Source organism: Microcebus murinus, chromosome 21 (genome assembly GCF_040939455.1).
Source record: "Microcebus murinus isolate Inina chromosome 21, M.murinus_Inina_mat1.0, whole genome shotgun sequence".
NCBI lineage: Eukaryota > Metazoa > Chordata > Mammalia > Primates > Cheirogaleidae > Microcebus > Microcebus murinus.
The window spans coordinates 31,237,122-31,256,874 of NC_134124.1; the positions used below are offsets into that span (position 1 = coordinate 31,237,122).

The following is a 19,753-nucleotide window of genomic DNA, read 5'->3' on the forward strand; positions in this document are numbered from 1 at the left end:
GGTTCTTTTGATGGCATTCTAGTACTGGGCTAATAAATCTCCACGGATTTTTCTCCTTCCTTCATAGCATAATTCAGGGTAGAGAAGAGAGAGCTAATTTATCTGGAAGAAAAATGCCATTTTCATTTTTTTAGTATATTACTCTTTATTATTTCATCCTTCTAAGAAAAAGATTATGATATATTTTTTGAAAGCTCCTAGCTGTTGGCACCTCACCAAACATTTTAAATGGCTAATTATAGGTTGAGAGCAATTTTTAAAGCAATAACAGATATTTTGATTTTGCTATTTTAAAAATGGGGACAGAGTAAAAAAAACTAGAATTTCAGGATTTCTTTTATTAGAAAAATATGATCATGATTGATTCTGAATGTTACTTCATAATGTGCAGGTCCCAAAATATGGATTTTTTTCCCCCAGAAGTAAGAAGTGTTAGCGCCACTTCTTTTTCCCATCAGCCCTTCCCACTGGGGGTTTGACCCACAAATGGGGGTCCTTCACTCTCTCTGCCTTTGTGTCTTCAGCACCTACTGTATTCCCTTCAGCACCTACTGTATTCCCTTCAGCACCTACTGTATTCCCTTCCCCGTGTCGGGCACGAGACACGAAGGGCCTGCACAGCCCCTTTGCAAATGTCTTCTATGCACTTGAAACTTTCCGCTCAAATGTACATCCACATGTGCCCTACCCTCCGAAGTGGAGCAAATGTGAAGAAGATAGCAGGAGGGTTTATATCGGGGGTCCTCAAACTTTTTAAACAGGGGGCCAGTTCACTGTCCCTCAGACCGTTGGAGAGCGCGGTGCACACTCTACACATGCGCACTGTGGGCCTGGGACCAGTCGGCCGCTAAGCAGGACAGGCAGCGTCGGCAAAAACACCCAGTGGGCCAGATAAATGTCCTCGGCATGCCACATGTGGCCCTCGGGCCGTAGTTTGAGGACGCCTGGTTTATATCATCAGGAATCATATTCCCCAAGACAATGAATTCAACTTTGACGTAACCAAATCATGTAACATCATCATAAACATCTCCGGCTAATAATAAAGTCGCTAAAATTCACCTTTCTGAGAGTGTACTCCTGATTACATGCAAAAAAATCACTTTTCTGCCATGGCTCAGTTTGGAACTGACTTCCATAAATAATATCTTCCTGAGAATATCCAAATGAGATCCTGAGAAACATCTCTTAACACTAAAAATTATTATTTTTGACTCAAGGGAGAGCTGCTCTTTGGAAGCTTCATGGAATATTGTGATTTCTAATAAGTGCATATTTTTTACGTCTGATGCCCCCTAGGACTAGCTAGTTTGTGACATGGATAATATAAATAATGTCATATTTAGAGCCAGTGTATTATCAGTATTAAAATACATTGTTATTTTCTGCTCTACCATAAAGAAAAAAAAACACCCAACATGAATAATGTAATAGGAGACCCTAGAAAAAGCGGGGACTCCAAGGGGTTTCCATCTCAGTGTAATTGTGAATTATTTAGAGACCAAAAGTCTTGCATATTTCAATCTTGGCATTAGGCAAGGGGTGAAAACAAAATTTTCTCTGAGAATTTGACCTATAAAATGGCACAAGGGATTGAATTACATGATCACCGTGGTCCAAAACATCTCAAGACAGGAATTTAAAGTGGTCTCAAGCTAGCCGCGCCTCCATGTGATAGAGGAGGCAATGCCAACAGGCCTGATTCCAAAGCTGTTAAAATGAGGGAAATGTGTGTCTTAATCAAATAAGGTGACAAGACGTCACATCCCTCTGATCCACAAAGCAACATCTGAGCCCTCTGCAAGGGCACCGTTCTTTGTTCAAACCCCATATTGCCCAGAGTCCTCTTCTCCAAATGCCATCACATCATTTCCTGCGAACACCTAGGGAAGCTCACCCTGTTGATCCAGCCCTTAGGTTGAATGGGGGTCCAAGGCTTGAGATCACGTTCTCATGCAAAAAGTCCTGTCCTCAAGAATGGGCTTTTGCAACTCACTTCTCTCCTCACTTTGAATTGATTCCTGAGTAATAATCTTCAGGTTACCTGCTGGATATACAAGCACTCTGATTATTAATGTCTAAACAATCAGATTGTGAAACAAGCAAGAACCACAATGACTGGAATCTAACCATTAACCCATCTGATTGACTATCTGGTGGAAGGTCAGTGCCATGGCCAAAGATATCCATCCAGTCTACTCATATTAGATAATTACCTATAGGAAGGTTATCCTTTTTGGACCAATTCCACACCCGACTTCACCTGTTCTATCCTGCATTTACTAGCTCCTTCAGTAGGTGTGTGCTCAGAGAATGAAAACTAATTTTAGACTTAACCTAAGTGAAACTTAATTAGGAAAGTGACTCATTTATAAGTTTCATTGGTTTTCTTTTTAATCTTTTGTTACCTTTTGAAGTCAAGTATTAGTAAAGGTAGAACGAGCCTCTTTACTTCTCTCCCTTCTAGTGAGGGGTAATTGGGTTTGCCGGTACATGTAGAGACATGACAGTACGCACGATCTGATTGCAGAAGCAATGCAGTTGAGATGCTGATGTTTATAAGCTCAAGATTCTAAAGGCAGAATGACACACCTCTGTATCTGGTTTCCCCCAATTCTGCTTGAGAAATCCCCCTTTTCTTTTTCTTGCATCTTCTTCAAGTGTGAGATTTGGTATCTTCACAAATAAAAAGCCTTTTAGGTTTTGTGAGTGTTCTTCCAGAGACCTCGTAAGTATTACCTGGGCTGCTCCATTTGCGTGCAAGAGGACAGGAACCGGGTGAGCAGCCCGGCCACTCGGCAGTAAGCCTGGGTCTCACGCCCTAGCCCCGGTGGGTGATCAATACTTTCACTCTTTGTTTCTTTCAGTTGACTGCTTGGATCCCACCTGCTCCAGCCACGGGGTCTGTGTGAACGGAGAATGCCTTTGCAGCCCTGGCTGGGGCGGTCTCAACTGTGAGCTGGCGAGGGTGCAGTGCCCAGACCAGTGCAGTGGGCACGGCACTTACCTCCCCGACACGGGCCTCTGCAGCTGCGATCCCAACTGGATGGGTCCCGACTGCTCTGTTGGTAAGCCAAGAGGTCTTCTCCTTCCTTTCCCAGCACTCGCGCACCTGTGTTCCAGCACATTCTCAGGTGGATGGGAGTCTACACTTAACACTTAGCCTGGGATAAGGGGACTTCGGTCAATCACTTAGTGCCTTTCTCTTCTCCTCAATCGTGGAGTCTGTGATCTTTGAGGGAAAAAAGAAAAAAACAAAACAAAACACTATGTTGGTTTTCAGGCCTTATTGAGTCCATCACCGCAAACGGATGAGGGGCCCAGGAGGGATGGTTCCATTTGCATTATAGGTTTTCTCCTGTACGCTCCCCAAAGGTACCAGAAAACAAAACAGAACAATCCAGTCCCAGACACACGGAATGGAACGTCCTATAAAACAGAAAAGGGGCTCCCTCGGGGTGCTGCGTGATCCTGTTCTAAAGCTCGGCGATACTCCAGTGACAGGGAAATAATGAAGTTGTGCTGTACACTTTATTTTCCTAAAATTAAGAGTATGTGTCTTACCTCCCGAGTGACCTTAAAACTGGAACGGTTCAACAGTTCAAGCCAGCCCCAACCTTTCTGACAAGTGCCTCTCCAAGCAAGCCATCATCATTCCGCCCCCTTCCTCCGGGTAGTGAGACAGCTGTCAGATTGCCATGGCAATTGGGAAGGGAATGTATGTGAAGCTTTGCCTACAATGGGAAAGAAATGAATATTTCATTCCAAAAGGAAAAAAAAAAAAAGAGTCAGTTAAAACGGGCTATTTTGGGATGTCTTCTCATCCCACTCGACTCTGGCTTCAACTCCGATGCCGGTGGTCCTGGCAAAGCTCCGCGGAGGGTGGGAGGAGGCAGCGGTCCTGGATCCAAGGCCCAGTTGTGCTAGGGACATGCCATGTGACCTTGAGCGAGTCACTGACCCCCTCCCCTATCTGGCTTCCCCTCCCCTGGCATGACGAGCCATGCCTCGCTCAGTAGACTGTCGTGAGGATGAATGTCTGGCACGTGCTTGTCCTCGCGTGAGAGATCTGGAACGCCGGAGCGTGCATATCTGTCTGTCTGTCTCCTCCCCAAGCACAAAAGACTTTGAGCTCCTTTGAGAAAGAGGCTGTGTAAATGCAGCACGATCACAGCGGTCATTATTACAGCGCCAAGGTGCCAGTCTGGGTCGCGGGTGGGTCTGCAGTCATCGCGGGAATGGAGCAGCACGGCCCCCAACTGGCCTCTCGGGCTCGGTGGGTTCAGGCTGTCCAGGGAGGGAGGAATCTCAGCCTGCCAGGGAGTCAGGGGCCACCAGATATGTCTTTGCAGGTGGGCACCTCCCGGTTAGCTTTGCCAAACTGGAACAGTGCCTGCCCTCCTCTTGCAACGGTCCCCATCTCTAGAAGAGTGGTTCTCACACCCCAGTGAGTCTCAAAGCCGCCTGGGGGACTCGTTCTAACAACACTTTCTGAGCCCCGCTCCCAATGTGTCTAATTCACTTGCTCCAACCAGGGCATAAGACTTTACGTTTCTAGTAAGTTCCCAGGTGGTACTGACGCTGCCGGCACAGGGGCCAGGCTTTGAGAACCACTGCTCTAGAAAAAAGACGTCACGATGAATGAACACCCAGCCCGTGGACAGACGTCCCTCCAAAGGTGGCAGAGCTGCTGGGCCCCGGGGCCACGCGTGCGGTCTGGCCTCCGTGGAGGGTTTCGCCAGCTGTGGTGTTGAGCTGTAATCATTGTTTTTCTTCCAGAAGTGTGCTCAGTAGACTGTGGCACTCACGGCGTCTGCATCGGGGGAGCCTGCCGCTGTGAAGAGGGCTGGACAGGCGCAGCGTGTGACCAGCGCGTGTGCCACCCCCGCTGCATTGAGCACGGGACCTGTAAAGATGGCAAATGTGAATGCCGAGAGGGCTGGAATGGTGAACACTGCACCATTGGTAGGCAAACGGCAGGCACCGAAACAGGCACATATTGCTTTATTTTCATAAATCGTAGATCTATAGTGACGCTCGCGCATTGCAACTGGCTGTTCCTTCAGGGACACAAGTGCTCTCCAACATTCCTGCTGCCTCTCCAAATCTCCCAGGGGACAGGGGAAGGGAAGAATGAGATCCCTAATTGGAAAGAGCTTTCCCTTCTTTCCAGGATTCCAGGTTGGGAGGAAAGGGGCTGGAGCAGATAAGAAAACCCGTCCAAACGACCAGTCTTGGGGAGGGAGAAATGCACACGCATGGGAAATTGTCAGTGCCTGGAGGTTGCAAGCTCCCCAAATCACAGTGGTCTGCAGCCCTTCTCGTTTCAAGTGCTCTCCCAGCTGGCTTCATCACTGGGTCCCTGCTTGCTGGCAACAATGTGAACTCACTGAAGACCAGGTTGGGTGCAGGCAGGACTCCCGGGTGTCCTGGGTAGCCAGGTACCACTATAAGAGGTTCTAGCATCTCCTTGCTGGCCCAGGCTTCATCACTGGACTCCCGACCCTCTCTGTCCCCACCACCATCATTAAATGTCTCCTTCTCTGGTCCCCTTTCATTCTCACACGGCCATCTCTCTATGTAAGCTTCTTAAGCAAGAATATTTTTAAAGATCATTTTATTGTTAAGAAGAAATAGTTCTAACGCCCCTTCATTTCTGTTTTTCTTTGGTTTTTGTCATTATTGTGACTCGGGGGAGGGCAGTGCTAGATTGAATATTCCCTATTTATCCCTTTGACAGAGGTGTTGGAAGCCAACGCACTTTGGCTTTCCCCATCTCTCAGACAGTGGGGACTACAGAGTAGACTACATAAGCATCATTTTGTTTCCAGCTTTGGCTTTCATTGCTTAAGTGGGTCAAACCTAGGATCCATTACATCCCAACCTGGCTAATCCACTGGCCTGCGTGGAAACCGTCAGGGAAGTTTCCATCCAAACTGCTGTTTGCCCCTTTGAAGGTACCTCTGATTGCAGCCATCAAGTCTGGGATCCTTCCTGCTGTCCTGGCCCAAAGAAACCCCAGCCACAGATGGGCCGCCTGGAGTGAGAGACGGGGTCAGGAGCTTGCCCAGGGCTGACTCGTGAGATCAGACTCAGTTTCCCATGCTGTTCATTTGGGTGGTTAAGCAGAGACAAAGTGGACTGCCTCTGCGTTAGATTTCCCCCAGCGCCATCTAATTGGGCATCCGAGGGGCAGCGTACCAATCAGGGCCGCAACCATAGCACTGGGACCTTGCTGGGACAGTCTGTTGGCAGTGAATTGTTTTTGCAATCTCTCGATGACGCTCCAGGTCCTGCTCCCCTGCAGCCGCTTTTATCTTCAGTTCCCTGCAGAGTCTGGGGCATAATTCCAGAGATTTTCGAGGGAGGGCTGTGCACAGCCCAATACCAAGACAGTCCTCACAATAGCTTCCCCCATCAGGGGCGTTCCTCTTGATGTACTATTGCATGCCCGGGGTGATTTCAATAGAGACGTCTCCCCCTCCCCGATATCTCCAGTGCCCCCAGTTCCTCCCCCCCTCAAAAGCTCTTGCCAATCAACAACCTTGATGTAGATAATCCTACTTTCTCTCAATTCATACACTCCAACCTCACTCCCCTTTGCTCCCCTCCTCCCACTTCTGGGGGGAAGGGAGCCCGGGTTAGCGTTCCCACAGCGATGCCTGCCGGCTCTCTCCTACCTACAACCCATCTTTACTCTGGAAACAGCTCCCAGGAGGGCAGTCCAGACGGATTAGAGCAGGAGTCTGCAAACGACGGCCAGGGGGCCAAATCTGGCCTGCTGCCTGTTTTCCTACGGCTTACGAGCCAAGAATAGCTTTTACGTTTTTTTAAAGGTAGGAGAAAAATGCAAAGAAAAATATTTCCTGACACGTGACAACTGTGTGAAATTCCAGTATCGGTGTCCCCAAACAAAGTGCTACTCGAGGACAGCCACACCCATCCGTTGACGTCTTGGCAGCTTCCACCCTTCGCCTCAGCATAGAATAATTATGACAGAGCCTGCACGGCTGCAAAGCCCTGTGTTATCGGCCCTTTACAGAAAACAACTGGCTGAACCCTGAATTGGAGAGTAGCACGAGTCTTAGTGGAGAGAGAGGAGGAAAGGGAGGCAGGTTCACAGCGTGGTAAGAAAAGGACACCCAGTGTGGCGTGGAGGTTACCAGGGACTCACGCCAGATATCACAGAGTGGGAGTGGCGAGAAGGCAGTAAGTAGATGAGTTGAAATGTTTCCGGGACCTCTGAAATGAGATGGGAAGGTGACGACTTTGGTCTCAGTAGAGAGTGGTTGAGGATATGGCCAATAAGAGAACAGGGATATTTTGGTCGAGCTAGCCCTTCGTGTGAGATGAATTGGAAAAAGGTGTTTCTGCTACTTGAAGTGTTCTGTTCGAGTTTCAAATGTCTGCGAGCTGACATGCATGCGTTCTGGAGAGACGCAGAGAAGGTGCAAATTGGCATGCCAGGTGCAGTTCCTCAAATGAAGAGGGCGCTGGGCAAGGGGGGTCTGTTATTCAGAACTACAATCCCCTGTGACTTTAGAGGTCACGCTATGTTAGCTATAAGGATTTTTATTAGGAAAGCCTTTTCTTGGGAGAAATTAGGGCTCTGTATTTTTATTAGTAGGATAAGTGCCATGCCCTCGTAGTTATGTTTATTGTGCTTTCTTTATCAACAACAACAACAAAAAAAAACCAACGCCAAACATACCTTGATTGGTGAGATTTGCTATTCAGAAAGTAGAGGGATATTTGTATGCACATAATTGCTTCTTTTGCTTTTCAACCTCTGGCTCCCAGAGCTGTTTCCTGGAGTTTCAGTCTTTTAGTTTGAGCAGACACTACTGTCATTTTATTTAAAGTAAATGCCACAATTTACAAGCCCAGAGTTAGTCCTTCTCCTCAGGGATACAGACAGAGAGGAAAGGGATACTCTTTGGTCCTTTCCAAGCGGAGCCTCAAATGCTCTATTTTGAAATGGAAATAAATAAAAGTGAAATGGCACCCAGTCAGCAAACAATGCATGGGGAAATTGGGAGTAAGGCAGAATTGGGGTGGTTAGTGTTAAGTACTTGGGTTGTCTGTGGCCTATTTTCAAAAGGTCAAAGTGAGTAAGGTAGTTTTCTTGGGACCGTTGCAAATAGTCAACTGAACAATTCACATCAGCACTTGTGGACTCGGTTTATGGTTCTGAAGGAAGCAGGAAGACAGAGGGGGGAAGGATGAGGATAAAAGCACAGAGTTCTAAAAGTCAGCCAAGTAGGAGCACTGGGACCTGCCCTTGCTAGGTCAAATGCCACCATTCATGTGTATCCTTGGAATATATTAGCATTATTTGGACAGGCTGCAGTTTACTTTTATAGAGCACCTGGATCTATCCATGTTTGGTCAAATGTCTTTCTGGAATTTGCAGCCAAATTATTTCTATTTGGAAATTTAGCACAGATTGCTAAAGATTTAAATATAAGGTATAACATTTTGATGTCAACTGTCAGAGCTCAGTTATTGGCAGGCTGGGTTGTACCAAGCAATGATTTTCACATTACCCCTCTCTAACAAGTTAAATACAAGGTATGGCTAAAATCTACAGAATTGTGTAGATAAGAAATATACTTTTTGAATCTAAATCAACCACAATTCATGTGTATCCTCGGAATATATTAGCATTATTTGGATAGGCTACGTTTACTCTTATGAATAAATCAGAAGGCACATTGTGTGGTTAGAAGAGTTTTATTCTTCAAACATAATCTTAAAATGGGTTGTTTGTGTCATATGCCACCACTGCCACAACCCCTTAATAATACTGGGGACTAATGGAGACCAGACATGGGCTGTAACACCAGGGCATGAAGGAACTATAGAGTTTTCATTAGGTCAAAATCACTGTGAACTATAGTAAACTTAGGTAAGCATCTCACGTCATAAAGAGATAAGGTAGATGTCACCATGTTTTGTGAGCAAAATAGTTGGGCAACGCCACGCCATTCACTCCAGCCCAGGCAACATAGTGAGACTCTGTCCCCCCCAAAAAAATAAAATAGTTGAGCAAAATACAAGGAGAAACCAACATTCTTATTGCCAGGGAAGGAATGTATAGAAGGAAGCTAAACGTTCATTGCGGACTGATATGATTATCTCCTGAATATAGGCTATCTAGACATTCACTCTGAATAATACAAACTAACCCACGAACTAAATCTACCAACACTGGGCGCTCTGTGACTCTGGGTGAACTGTTTGATATCCGGATAGTGAGTAATGTCTGCAACAGTTATTCCAACTTGTGTATTTTACCTATGTGGAACTGACCTCCAATTGCATTTCAGAATCACGAGGGCCCGATTCCTAGGACCGTGTGGGGCTGAGTGACCTGCCCAGGTGCCACAAGTCAGAACAGTTTTCTTTTCCCTCTATCGCAAGGGGCCCTTCTATTTTTCCTCTTTAATTGGTTGGGGAAAGAAATAGGTTCTTGTGATGTTAATAAGGAAAATGAATCTTTACCCAAGGTAAAACCAGCCGTGCGACACTCTGATGTGCTGATTAAGTGATTGTCATCAGAAGTAGACAGGGTCACAGTCCGAGAGAGAGAGAGCGAGCGAGCTTCGGAACAATAGGGAGCAGGTTGGGAAGAAAGTGACAGTCAGAATTAACCAGCTTCGAACTGAGGACAGCTGCATCTCATTCCAGTTTCATTCTAAGTCATAGAAACTTTTTCTTGTAGCTATTGTCCTTGAACACTTGAGCTTTCATGACGCTACAATGAGATCAGGTTGAGATGAAATTAGCCACTGTGGAGCCATCCCTACCACCAGGTCGGTGGAAGCAGCTAATTCCCTGATTGGTCAATTGACTTATTCTTCCAGGTGCTCTTATTGGAACTATCCTTAGAGTATCTTTTTTTGTTGTTGTTCTTAAATGAAACCTGAAGTGATGGGCTTTCACTGTTAAAGCTTCTGGGCAGACTTTTAGCAGAGTGCAAAAGGTGTTTCAGGGCTGATTTGTTTCCCCCCAATTTGGCCAAAATGTGAGCCTTTTTAGGGCAGAACAAGGATCATCCCATGCTCAGAAATTCTCTTTGAGTCTGGGTCAGACAGTCTGCCTGAGGTTTCGTATCCAAACCTGGAACAAGTGCTGGGAGGCAGAAATTACAGGAATACATTTTCACATCACTGCGAAAAAATAAAATAAAAGGAAAGGAAATAACTGTTACAAGTAGCGAGATTCTTATCACTGAAAGTGTTTGCTTTCTTGTCCTAGATCTTGGAGAAGAGCTTTCCTTCTAAGTTGGAAAATAGACAGTGTAGACACAAACTACACAAACTACATAGACACAACTATATAGACACAAACTACATCCAGCTTTGTGACTCAACCATTCATTCTGAAGTGTAAGAGGGAGCTTTTTTTGCATTGCTTCCTATATGATTTAGTAATATCTTACTAAAGCTTTTTTTGTAATAATAGTAGTAATAATAATAGTAGTAGTAATAAATGTAGTAATATCTTACAATGCTTTTTTTGCATTGCTTCCTATATGATTTAGTAATATCTGCCCATGTAATGAGCTCCCAGCAAAAAAGAAAAAGGGGGAAGAATTCTTGTTGTTTGGCTCTGTGAGAACACAGCGATTTGGATCATCCTCTGTGCTGGTTTGGTGTTAAGTGCTTGTGGCCCACAGTGGCAGGGCCAGACTCGACAAGTCAACAGCTTTACATAAGGTGTTCTTGATTTCCCACGAGCAAAGAACAAAAAACAGTTTGGAACTCTTGGAACATAAACCCATAGGTGAGAGTTAGCATAAGGAAGATTCCAGACTTGAAAGAAAGCATGTAAGAATAAGAGCTCTTGAAGAAAATGGAACGCATTGCCCTAGTGTATAGCGAACGCTCTGTGCTCGGGCTTTTACAGAGAATCAACATTCCTTCCAAGAGTATGAGTCTCAAATCCCTCGATACATACTAAAGACTCTACTTTAAAGGGTCAGGGAAAATAAAGAGGGCCCTAGAGAGCTGAACTCCTCTAGATATCTGTATTGGACACCTTTCTCATCACTCGGTAGCTGATTCATTGTGGTATCATGAAAAGATTGGCAATGTAGAAGGACATCTGTCCTCTAGGCTTGACTCTGCCACAAACCTTCTGCGTGTCCTTACAGCAAGTCACCAAGCCTGCCTGATCCCAGTTTCTTCAGGTGGCAAATGAAAGGTTTGGACCACTGAATTGCCTTCCAGGGCATGATACACAAACCTGATGCTTTTCATTAATGCTTTTCATTGTTGTACAAACATACCTTATTGAATAGTTATGTAGGGCTTTTAAAAATAAGTCCAGTATTAGGAAAAATATAACTAGCACATCAAATTCACGATTTTACAGGTATTATTGCTTAGAGATGTGGCAAAAGTAGGTAGTGATATTAGGCGTGAGTACATTTACAGAAAAATATTAAGTAAATAGTGCAGATATTGCAAATATCACGAATGCAGTGGGTGATTGACTGAATTTAGAACACACTTGAATGAGCTGATCTCTAAGGACCTGTCCATTTCTAGGTTTCCATTACTTTTGATGCAGAATCATATGAATGGGTCATTCTAACGCAATCAAGCCTTTTTCTCTTTCATAAGGCAGGTTTTCAATGTAGGCCACTGTAATACATACTGAAGACTTTATGTTCAAGGGATGGATAAGGCAGAGTGTTGCACAGCTGATGAAGTGTTGTTGAATTACTGGTGCTTTTCTGTTAGTTCGTTTATCTGCTAACCTCAGCTCCAATTTATATCCAGTTTACCTATAGGGAATCTCTGTGTACACTGAAAAATTTCCTTTTGTAAGCTGAGTCATCAGGTCACCCTTTATACATTTATATTTTTTTAATACAAAGAAAACAGATGGTCTGTCCATCTATGTCTACTTCACTTGGATTTGGAGAAGTGCAGGCATCGTAACAAAGTGCTTAAGAACACAGCCTTTTCTGTCAGTCTACCTGAGATCAAATCCTGGCCGCTTTATTTGCCTCAGTTTCTTTGTCTGTCAAATGGGGGTGTTAAATAGTACCTTGTCTCACTGGCACGTAAATAAAGAACTTGGCGCGTTGCCTACCATAAAGTAAGAGCCAAATAAATGTAAACTAGTATCACCATCACCATTGTTGTCTAGTACCAATGTAAGATAAATTAAAGGGCAAGGGAGGATCTTCAAAATAAAATTCTCGTTACAACATTTCTTCTACCTTCCACCTCCCCCACAAATCTGCCTTTAATCGATCAAGCAGTTAGTCACATGTCAAAAACAGCACCTACACACTATCCATTTTCCAAACAAAAATTGGCTCTGCAACCTGCTGGCTTCTGGTTCTTACAAACATAAATTGTCTCTCTCACCTGGAATTAAAGCTGCTTATTTTTTTACCAAACAGCCCGATTGCACATGGAAGAAGGAATCTGGCATTTCTCAGCTTCGAGGATGTCACCTAGGCGGTGTCTTAGGACACAGTATCCTGCTCTTTCCTTATCTTACCCCTTTGCATTCCTCATGACTGTGGGTTCCAAGATGATATTTGCATTTGGCTCATGCACCCAGGAATAACCCAGGAGACCCAACTCTGACTCTGTTGATTCTCTGTCTCCCTTCAGCCCGATAAACTTCACAATTTCCCTCATTCCTCCCACGCTGCAATTGCTTAACTCCTCGGAGCATGACCCACGTGTCACATCTGGGGACGCTTTGAAATTCCTTGGCTCACCTCCTGGGTTATCGGGAACCACACAGGATACCCCCAGATGTCCATGTAAGAAACAGCTTCCGCATTCCCTCCCAAGTTGTCTGCCTAACAGGGTTCAATCTTTACCAACCCTCTTCTTTCATAGCGTCCTATTTCATGGGCTCTTTTTTAAAGGCTTGCCTTTATTGCCTTTGGAAAATAGGATGCCGTCATTTTGAAAACCTGCCAGTCAAAATTGGGGTTTAGTGCTTCCCTTATTAAGCTTCCTATCGTGCACGTCTGTGCGTCATTACAATCAGACCCGCAGAAGGTGACCACATCATTGGCCATTGTTGAACTTTTCCATTTGTGAGTAATAAAGAAACTGCACGAGATAGCAGCTAGGCGAAATTTAAGTATTTCATCATAAACAGTCTCAGGATAATTAGAATGGATTAAATTACAAGAGAAAATGCGTTTAGTTAATCTTTCCTCTAATTAAAAACATATCCCTAGTTTTAAGTAAAGTGTTTGTTTTTAAAAGCACATTTTCATTGTAATCAGTAAGGGAGAGGCTTCTTTGGTTCTCAATGGTAGGATGAAACATCTGCAAAGTAATGAAAAGCTACCAGCCAGCGTTCGCTTTTGTTGTTATTATTGTTGTTGTTACTAAGGCCTTATGGAGTGAGTCCAGTCTTTTCCCATGGCTGTCTCCCAAGGGATCGCCATGAATAACCTCATTCTGTGGTCCGCGGTGGCGTTAGTTTCTTTCTGTTCTCAGATCACTGGACATGTGGTTGACTCCAGCAAGCGAGAAGGGTCATTTGGCAGAGGTTTACATACTTTTCCAAGATAGCTGAGATAAGAGTCAAAATGAGACCAGTAGGTAATAGAGGAAATGTTCGAGCTAGAACAGAGACACACTCCAGCCCTTCAAAGAAGATCTAGTCTAAGACAGATAGAACCCAAATCACTCTAAGCCTACAGGTCTGGCTCACAAATAAGCAATCACTCACATCACCTCTGGCTCATCCCAACTGCAAAGCTTGCTCCCCACTCTCACCCCAAGTGTTTCTAGACTTTTCCATGGGTGTCTCAAATGCTTGTGTTTACCCTTCAAGTTTGGCCCTTTCATTGAAACGTACTGCCTGCAAAATCTGCTTAGGGGGACTCCTACGGCACTTCCCCCGCAGCCAGGGTCCATTCCAAGGGTTGGGCACCTAGTGCCAGTCAGCACCCTTAGTGCCCAGCCCTAAATCCCTGCTGTGTTTACACAGAGAAGGCGACTACACACTTCCCCGCTCTGTGGGCCGGTCCAAAGGTCCTTTGAGAAAACAATGCATCATTTTTTACTTTGTAGTGCCTCTCCCGTCACCACAGGCTCCCTGTGTCCCCTCCATGCTTCTCTCCCACAAACGTGATCCCCCCCCCCCCGGGAGTGGAGGTTGCTTGCAGATTCTCCAAGCCCAGCCGGTCTCTGGATCCCAGTTTAGACTGAGTCAGCACCTCTACCATTTTGACACACAGCTCTGTAAGAAAATTCCTTTTGTCCTCATTTAAGCAAAGGGTTGCCTTCATTTTCAGCCAGCTCAACTGCAAATACCAGAGCCTCTGTGATCTCCCTGCTTCATAATAGTTGAGTCACAGTTGGAATGGGGAGAGGGCTGCTTGCATAGCCCCTGGTCTCCAGGTTCCAAGCGGTTTCTGGCGCGGCTCTTTGAGGCTGCCCCTCTAATCATGCGTGAGACCCAGCACCACGCAGTGCAAACTCGGTATCGCAAAAACTGCATCCTGCCAGAGCCCAGAGAAAGGAAGGGTTAACCAATGGTCTGGAGACAGAAAGCCCCACATAATTGCTGTCCAGGAGGAATTAAAAGAGCTGCGAATCCTGGGCTGCAAATTCCCAGTTTAGCTGCACGTGGTCAAATTAGCAACGGAGTTGGTTAGGGCTTGGCCCAGACGGGTCATCTGGTCATCTGTCTACGGCTGTAAGCAGAATGGCGGGCTCTGATAAGTGTGAATTGCATTTCTTTATATCAAAAATTAGACTTTAACTTCAAGAGGGATTGGCAGACAGCCCTGTCTAGGTGTCTAGAAACAATGCGGGGGGCAGGGAGCCCCAAAGATTATAAAATAACCACATCACAAGCACAGAGGAAATGTCTGTACCCGGTTCTATTCCAACAAGTTAGCAAGCCGTCGATCACCAGACACGCTCCTGGGTCTGAAACGCTCTCTCAAGTGACACGAAACTCAAAGCCGTGGCTGCTGCTTTGTAGAGACGTCCCAGCAACGGCGCAATGAGATTATTTCTCTATGTTGGGTGTACGAGCCCCAAGGAAGCCCAAATGTTACTGATGATTGCAATCCTCATGAATAGGAAAAGAGATTGGAGATATTGGAGGCGGTGTGAGAAACTAGCTTTTTCCTATTTGGTCCAGGGAATGCAGGCAAGTCGAATTGGGTCCCGTAAGCATGTTGCTATCAATTTCTCACTATAGTTTGAATATGAACTGATTTAACTTCTTATTTCCATTTAATGGGGCCAAGAAAGATCCGGATCCATTCACTAACAGACCCGTCCCCTGGGGGTCTGATGCAGGAATGTTATCACATCCTGGAGAGGCCTAGCACAGAAAACAGGCTACCCTGAATTAAACAGTTCCAAATGCATAATAAAAGCCCACTCCAAAAGCTCAAGTATCTCCCACATTATGTTTATATTACAGAATGTAACGTCTTTCGTCTTTGGTAACTATTAACGCTCTTTGCCAATGCTTCACCACTATCATTTTTGTGCATCGCAAGGTCAGGGCAGTGTGGGGCATGTGAAGAGTCAGGATCAAATGCATGAGATTTAGAGTCAAACAGCCTCCATCACTTGCAAGCTGGGTGACCTTGATAAGTTATGTATCTTCCATAAGCTACTTTTTCCCATCCGTAAATTGGAGATAATAATATCTATATCCTATTATTGTGAAGACTTCCCTTTTGGGAAGCGCTTAACACAGTGCTTGATACTCCATAAATGCTCACTTAAAAATCATTAATGCCACACCTTCATACCTTCACCATAGTTTCCTGCGTGTCTTCACAGAGTGAATGGTTAAGGAAGCGGTAGAGGCAGCATACAACCATGCATGGTAAAGGGCCCCCAAACTTCCAGAAAGAAAGGCCAGGGGAGTACACCTCATGTGTCCACCCAGGTGGATGAGCTCACTGGGACACGTGGCTTCTATTCCTTTAGGAAGGGAGAACACTGCGCGTTGAGAGGGGAGCAGGAAGAGATATAGAAATGGCCCCGTTAGGATCTGACTGCCAGGTGCAGGAGGAACACAGGTGTTCCAAACACCTGTAAGAAAGCCACGCAGGTATCATCCATGCCGTGCCTGGGGTCCATATTTCCCCTGTCTGGTTTCCCTTGAGCAATGACAATAAATTCAACCGTTCATGGAACAATTTTTGAGCACCTAATACGTGCCAGCACCATACTGGGTGTGACACACGACCCCCCTTGTGTGAATATCACCAAGGCAGCAGGGCAAAAAAGAGGTGGGTGGCAGTCTGAGGAACTTCAGACCACAACTTTCTTTTTGCCTTATTGAGACTTTGTTGTCTTCCAACACAAGTCACCCTTCCTGGTGTTTCTTCCAACAATTTTTGGTTTATTTTCAACAATGTCCCTTTCTCACACCTTCCCAAGGCCTTTAACTTCAAATAGTAGTTTAAAATCAGTTGTAACACAATGTAATTGCATAAAAGAAAGTAGTCAGGTATCAAAGCATGTGGATACACACAAATGACTCCCGCATAAGTGTTAATATTTTCAACAGAGGAAACTTAGTTAAATCAAATGAAGATGGCAACTCATTAAAATTTTATTTTTCCACCTATCCTTTTTTATCTTTTAATCCTCCATGTATGGCACGACTTGTTCTTTTAAATAACACTCATTAATTAAATCTTCTCTTAGCTATATCTGTATTTTTGTTTGTTATGAAAACCTTCAGATGCTTATAATCTAATTTAGTTGGATTACTGCTTGGACATCTCTAAGTAAGAAAACTGAGCTTTTAAGGTGGAATTACTGGCAAGGGGACCAAGCTCTCTTCTCATTTCCGCTTGGCGGAGGTGGTTGGGCAGATCTTTCCTCTGTCAGGGGACTTGGCCTACATTTGGATAATGAGGGGACTGTGACTTCAGACCCTTTGTTGACTTATGGAAGGGAGGGAGGGCAGAACCTATAGAAAGAGTTGTAAACTCACATACCCCTACATGTGTGAAGCAAGAACAATGTTAAGTCAGTGCATTTAACAGAGTGTAAGAGAGCAAAGAGTGGTAATAAGGTAGAAAGTAGTAAACGCCCCATCTATGGAGGACAGACATGACCCAGCTCCAACTGAACATTGCCATGTAGAAATGCAAGCCTCGTTTTTCCAGAATTTCCAATTTTTCAATAGAGGCCAGAAATCGGGATTGTTATGCATACTCTCCCAATTTTCAAATGTTGGCAAGCAATTCAAAATCTATTAAAATGCTACACAGGCCACTCAAATATGACTAGGAGGTCAAATGGACCACCCATCTGTGACCACTGACATTTACCTCTAGGGCAGGGTCAGTATTGAATGAGGAAACATCATTTGCCTGGATCGAGACTGGGACAGCTTTGGCTTCTTTTGTTTGATACCCCAACTCTCCTTGGTGACTGGTTTAAGCTGGTGGGAGTCTCCTTACCATAGTACAATGGCGATACTTTGCACTTGCATGGTGAATTTTCTCCAAGGAGCTCAAAAGATTTTGTGTTGCCTCAGTCAACTTCACAGCAGGCCAAACACACGATGAGCAGTGACAGTGAGCATTTCACACAAGGCAGCTAGGTAGACTCATTGGCGGAAGTCCATGGTCTACACAATTGGCAAATACAACATTCAAGAAGCATGGGCAGAGTTTCCCATTACTGCCTCCTCAGCCGCCCTTTTTGGCTTCTTATCTTCTTTCCATCTGCTTCAATTGACAGCTAAGCTTCAAATCTCAACAGTAAATACCAGCAAGCCAAACCAGTGACTAGTTCCTGTTGTGTGTGTGAGTGTGTACACGTCTGTGTGTGCATGCATGTGTGTGTGCCCACCTGACTTCTCGGCAGGCCCAGCATGGTACATCCGCACCCATTACAACACACCTCTGCATCGGTCATTGGTCTAGTGCCATGCTCTGAAATGCTACTTTTGCAAATGTTCAAGATCTAGAAACTTCAAATGGGTACTTTCAGGACTCTGGATACTTGTACTTTGCTAACAGTGCCTGATAATTTGTGCTGCTTGGGAATCCTCTGTCCCTTTCTCTTCCTTAGATTGATAGGACAACGATGAAGTCTTCCCCCTACAGGGCTGTCACACAGCCCTCCCTTGGGCTACCTGCGTTAGCAGAGTGGCCATATAAAATAGGGATCAGGGCCACAGCAGTCCAGTGGAGGCCAGGGACAAGAATCTTCTCTGAGTAGCCTTGGATTGAGCACCCAAGAAAGTCAGACTGAACAGCAGCTACTGGGGCTCTTCTATAGTCATCATTTCCCCCTCTGTGGCTGGGTTCAAGGGCGGTCCCCTGGGGCTGCACCTTCCTCTCTGCTTCCTGGGCTTATGTGCTCTATGTCCTGCTCTACTCAGGGAAATTCCTTGGGCATTGCAGGCATGACTCAGAGAGAACACCCCAGTTCAGCAATGCAAACCTGTTGATCTTTTTCCCAGGACAGGGCAGCACAGCACAAGTATCCTCAATTTTCTAGATTGCCTTGCTCTTCCTTCTAAATTGCCTCAGATCAGGCTACAGATTCCAGGGAACAGTTCCCAGCATGATATTCTACTATACTCATTCGCATTCTCTGCATGCAGCCATGCCATAAACATCCTTCAGAGGCAGATGCAAAACCAGGGAAACACCTGGCCACTTTAAATGCACGTGTTGGAGAGATTACTAGACTTACTGGCATTGGAACTACAAAGGCTGACATAGCCACCAGATTCCCATCTGATCCCACAAGTCAGGACACTCTTCCTTAGACTCAAAGGAAACTTGCCTTTTCCAGGGATGAAAACTTTAAAGACCCAGCAGAAAAGCATGGGAAAAGTCTCCTTGATCTAGCTTGAACCAGGAATCGATTGAGCATCCAGAATCAAGCATGATGTTTTAGCTCTTCCCAGTAGATCCAAATCTATATTGAATATTTAAAAGGTGTATAGATGGAAAAAAGCCACTTTCCTGTATTCCTGAGTATATAGGGAGAAATCAACATTTTTTGCTGCCTTTGCAGAAATCAGCTTGTGCTTCCCACTTGGCTATGCAAAATGAAAACTCTACAGGCTTTCAAAGGTCAGCTGAGGCTTCTCTATATCTTCATTCATCATGCCTCTCAAAATATCAGATGGATCGATCATAATGTGTATTTTTTGCACCCATACACAAACATACCTTCTTGGGACTTAATGGGACACTGTGTCGGAGACATCTCTGTCTTCGTAGCTGAGGGTGCCCACACTCTAGACATTTGAAAAAGTCAGGAACAAACACACATCCCCAGTGTTGCCAAATCCAGCAAAAGTGCAAAGAATCGGGTTGCACAGTTTGCAAACACCCTGGAGAGAGAATGCCAGCTCAGGCCCTCCGGGCTGCACTAGCTGTCAGGTTAAATTGATTCCTGAAGCCAAACAGTGAAACTCAGAGAGCCCCAGGCAGGCAGAGACACTGGTCACTAGAGAGTTCCGCCACTAGAGTTTACGCTTCCAGGCCAGCCCGGGCTTCAGAAGGTGCAGAGGTGAGATTTCGGTTTAGCTAATTGCACCTGGCTGGACACACAGGCCGCTCTAAGTTGTGTCTGTCCTACTGATCTCAGCACTCCTGGGATGGCTTTCCCTTGACATTTAAATTTCTGCTTCCACCACCAGTGAGATTGGGTTAGGCTAAGCAATACAACTTTAAAATATTTTCTGAGCAGTAACACAAAGAGTAAAACAAACAATTGCAGTGTTATAAACTCATGTCTTTTAGGAG

At 45.1% G+C, this 19,753-nt stretch overlaps 1 protein-coding gene across 12 annotated transcripts in view; it reads left to right on the top strand.

Annotated features, from left to right (window-relative positions):
• The window catches only part of TENM2 (teneurin transmembrane protein 2), a 1,195,335-nt gene that overhangs the window by 1,065,106 nt on the left and 110,476 nt on the right, over positions 1 to 19,753 (top strand). For 9 of the 12 annotated variants that reach the window (XM_075996266.1, XM_075996267.1, XM_075996270.1 and 6 more), the window contains 2 exons: positions 2,868 to 3,068; positions 4,780 to 4,992. In XM_075996266.1, the coding sequence (XP_075852381.1) occupies positions 2,868 to 3,068; positions 4,780 to 4,992 (414 nt within the window). The remainder of the gene's footprint in view (positions 1 to 2,867; positions 3,069 to 4,779; positions 4,993 to 19,753) is intronic. The other 3 variants (XM_075996268.1, XM_075996269.1, XM_075996271.1) reach the window with 2 other exon arrangements.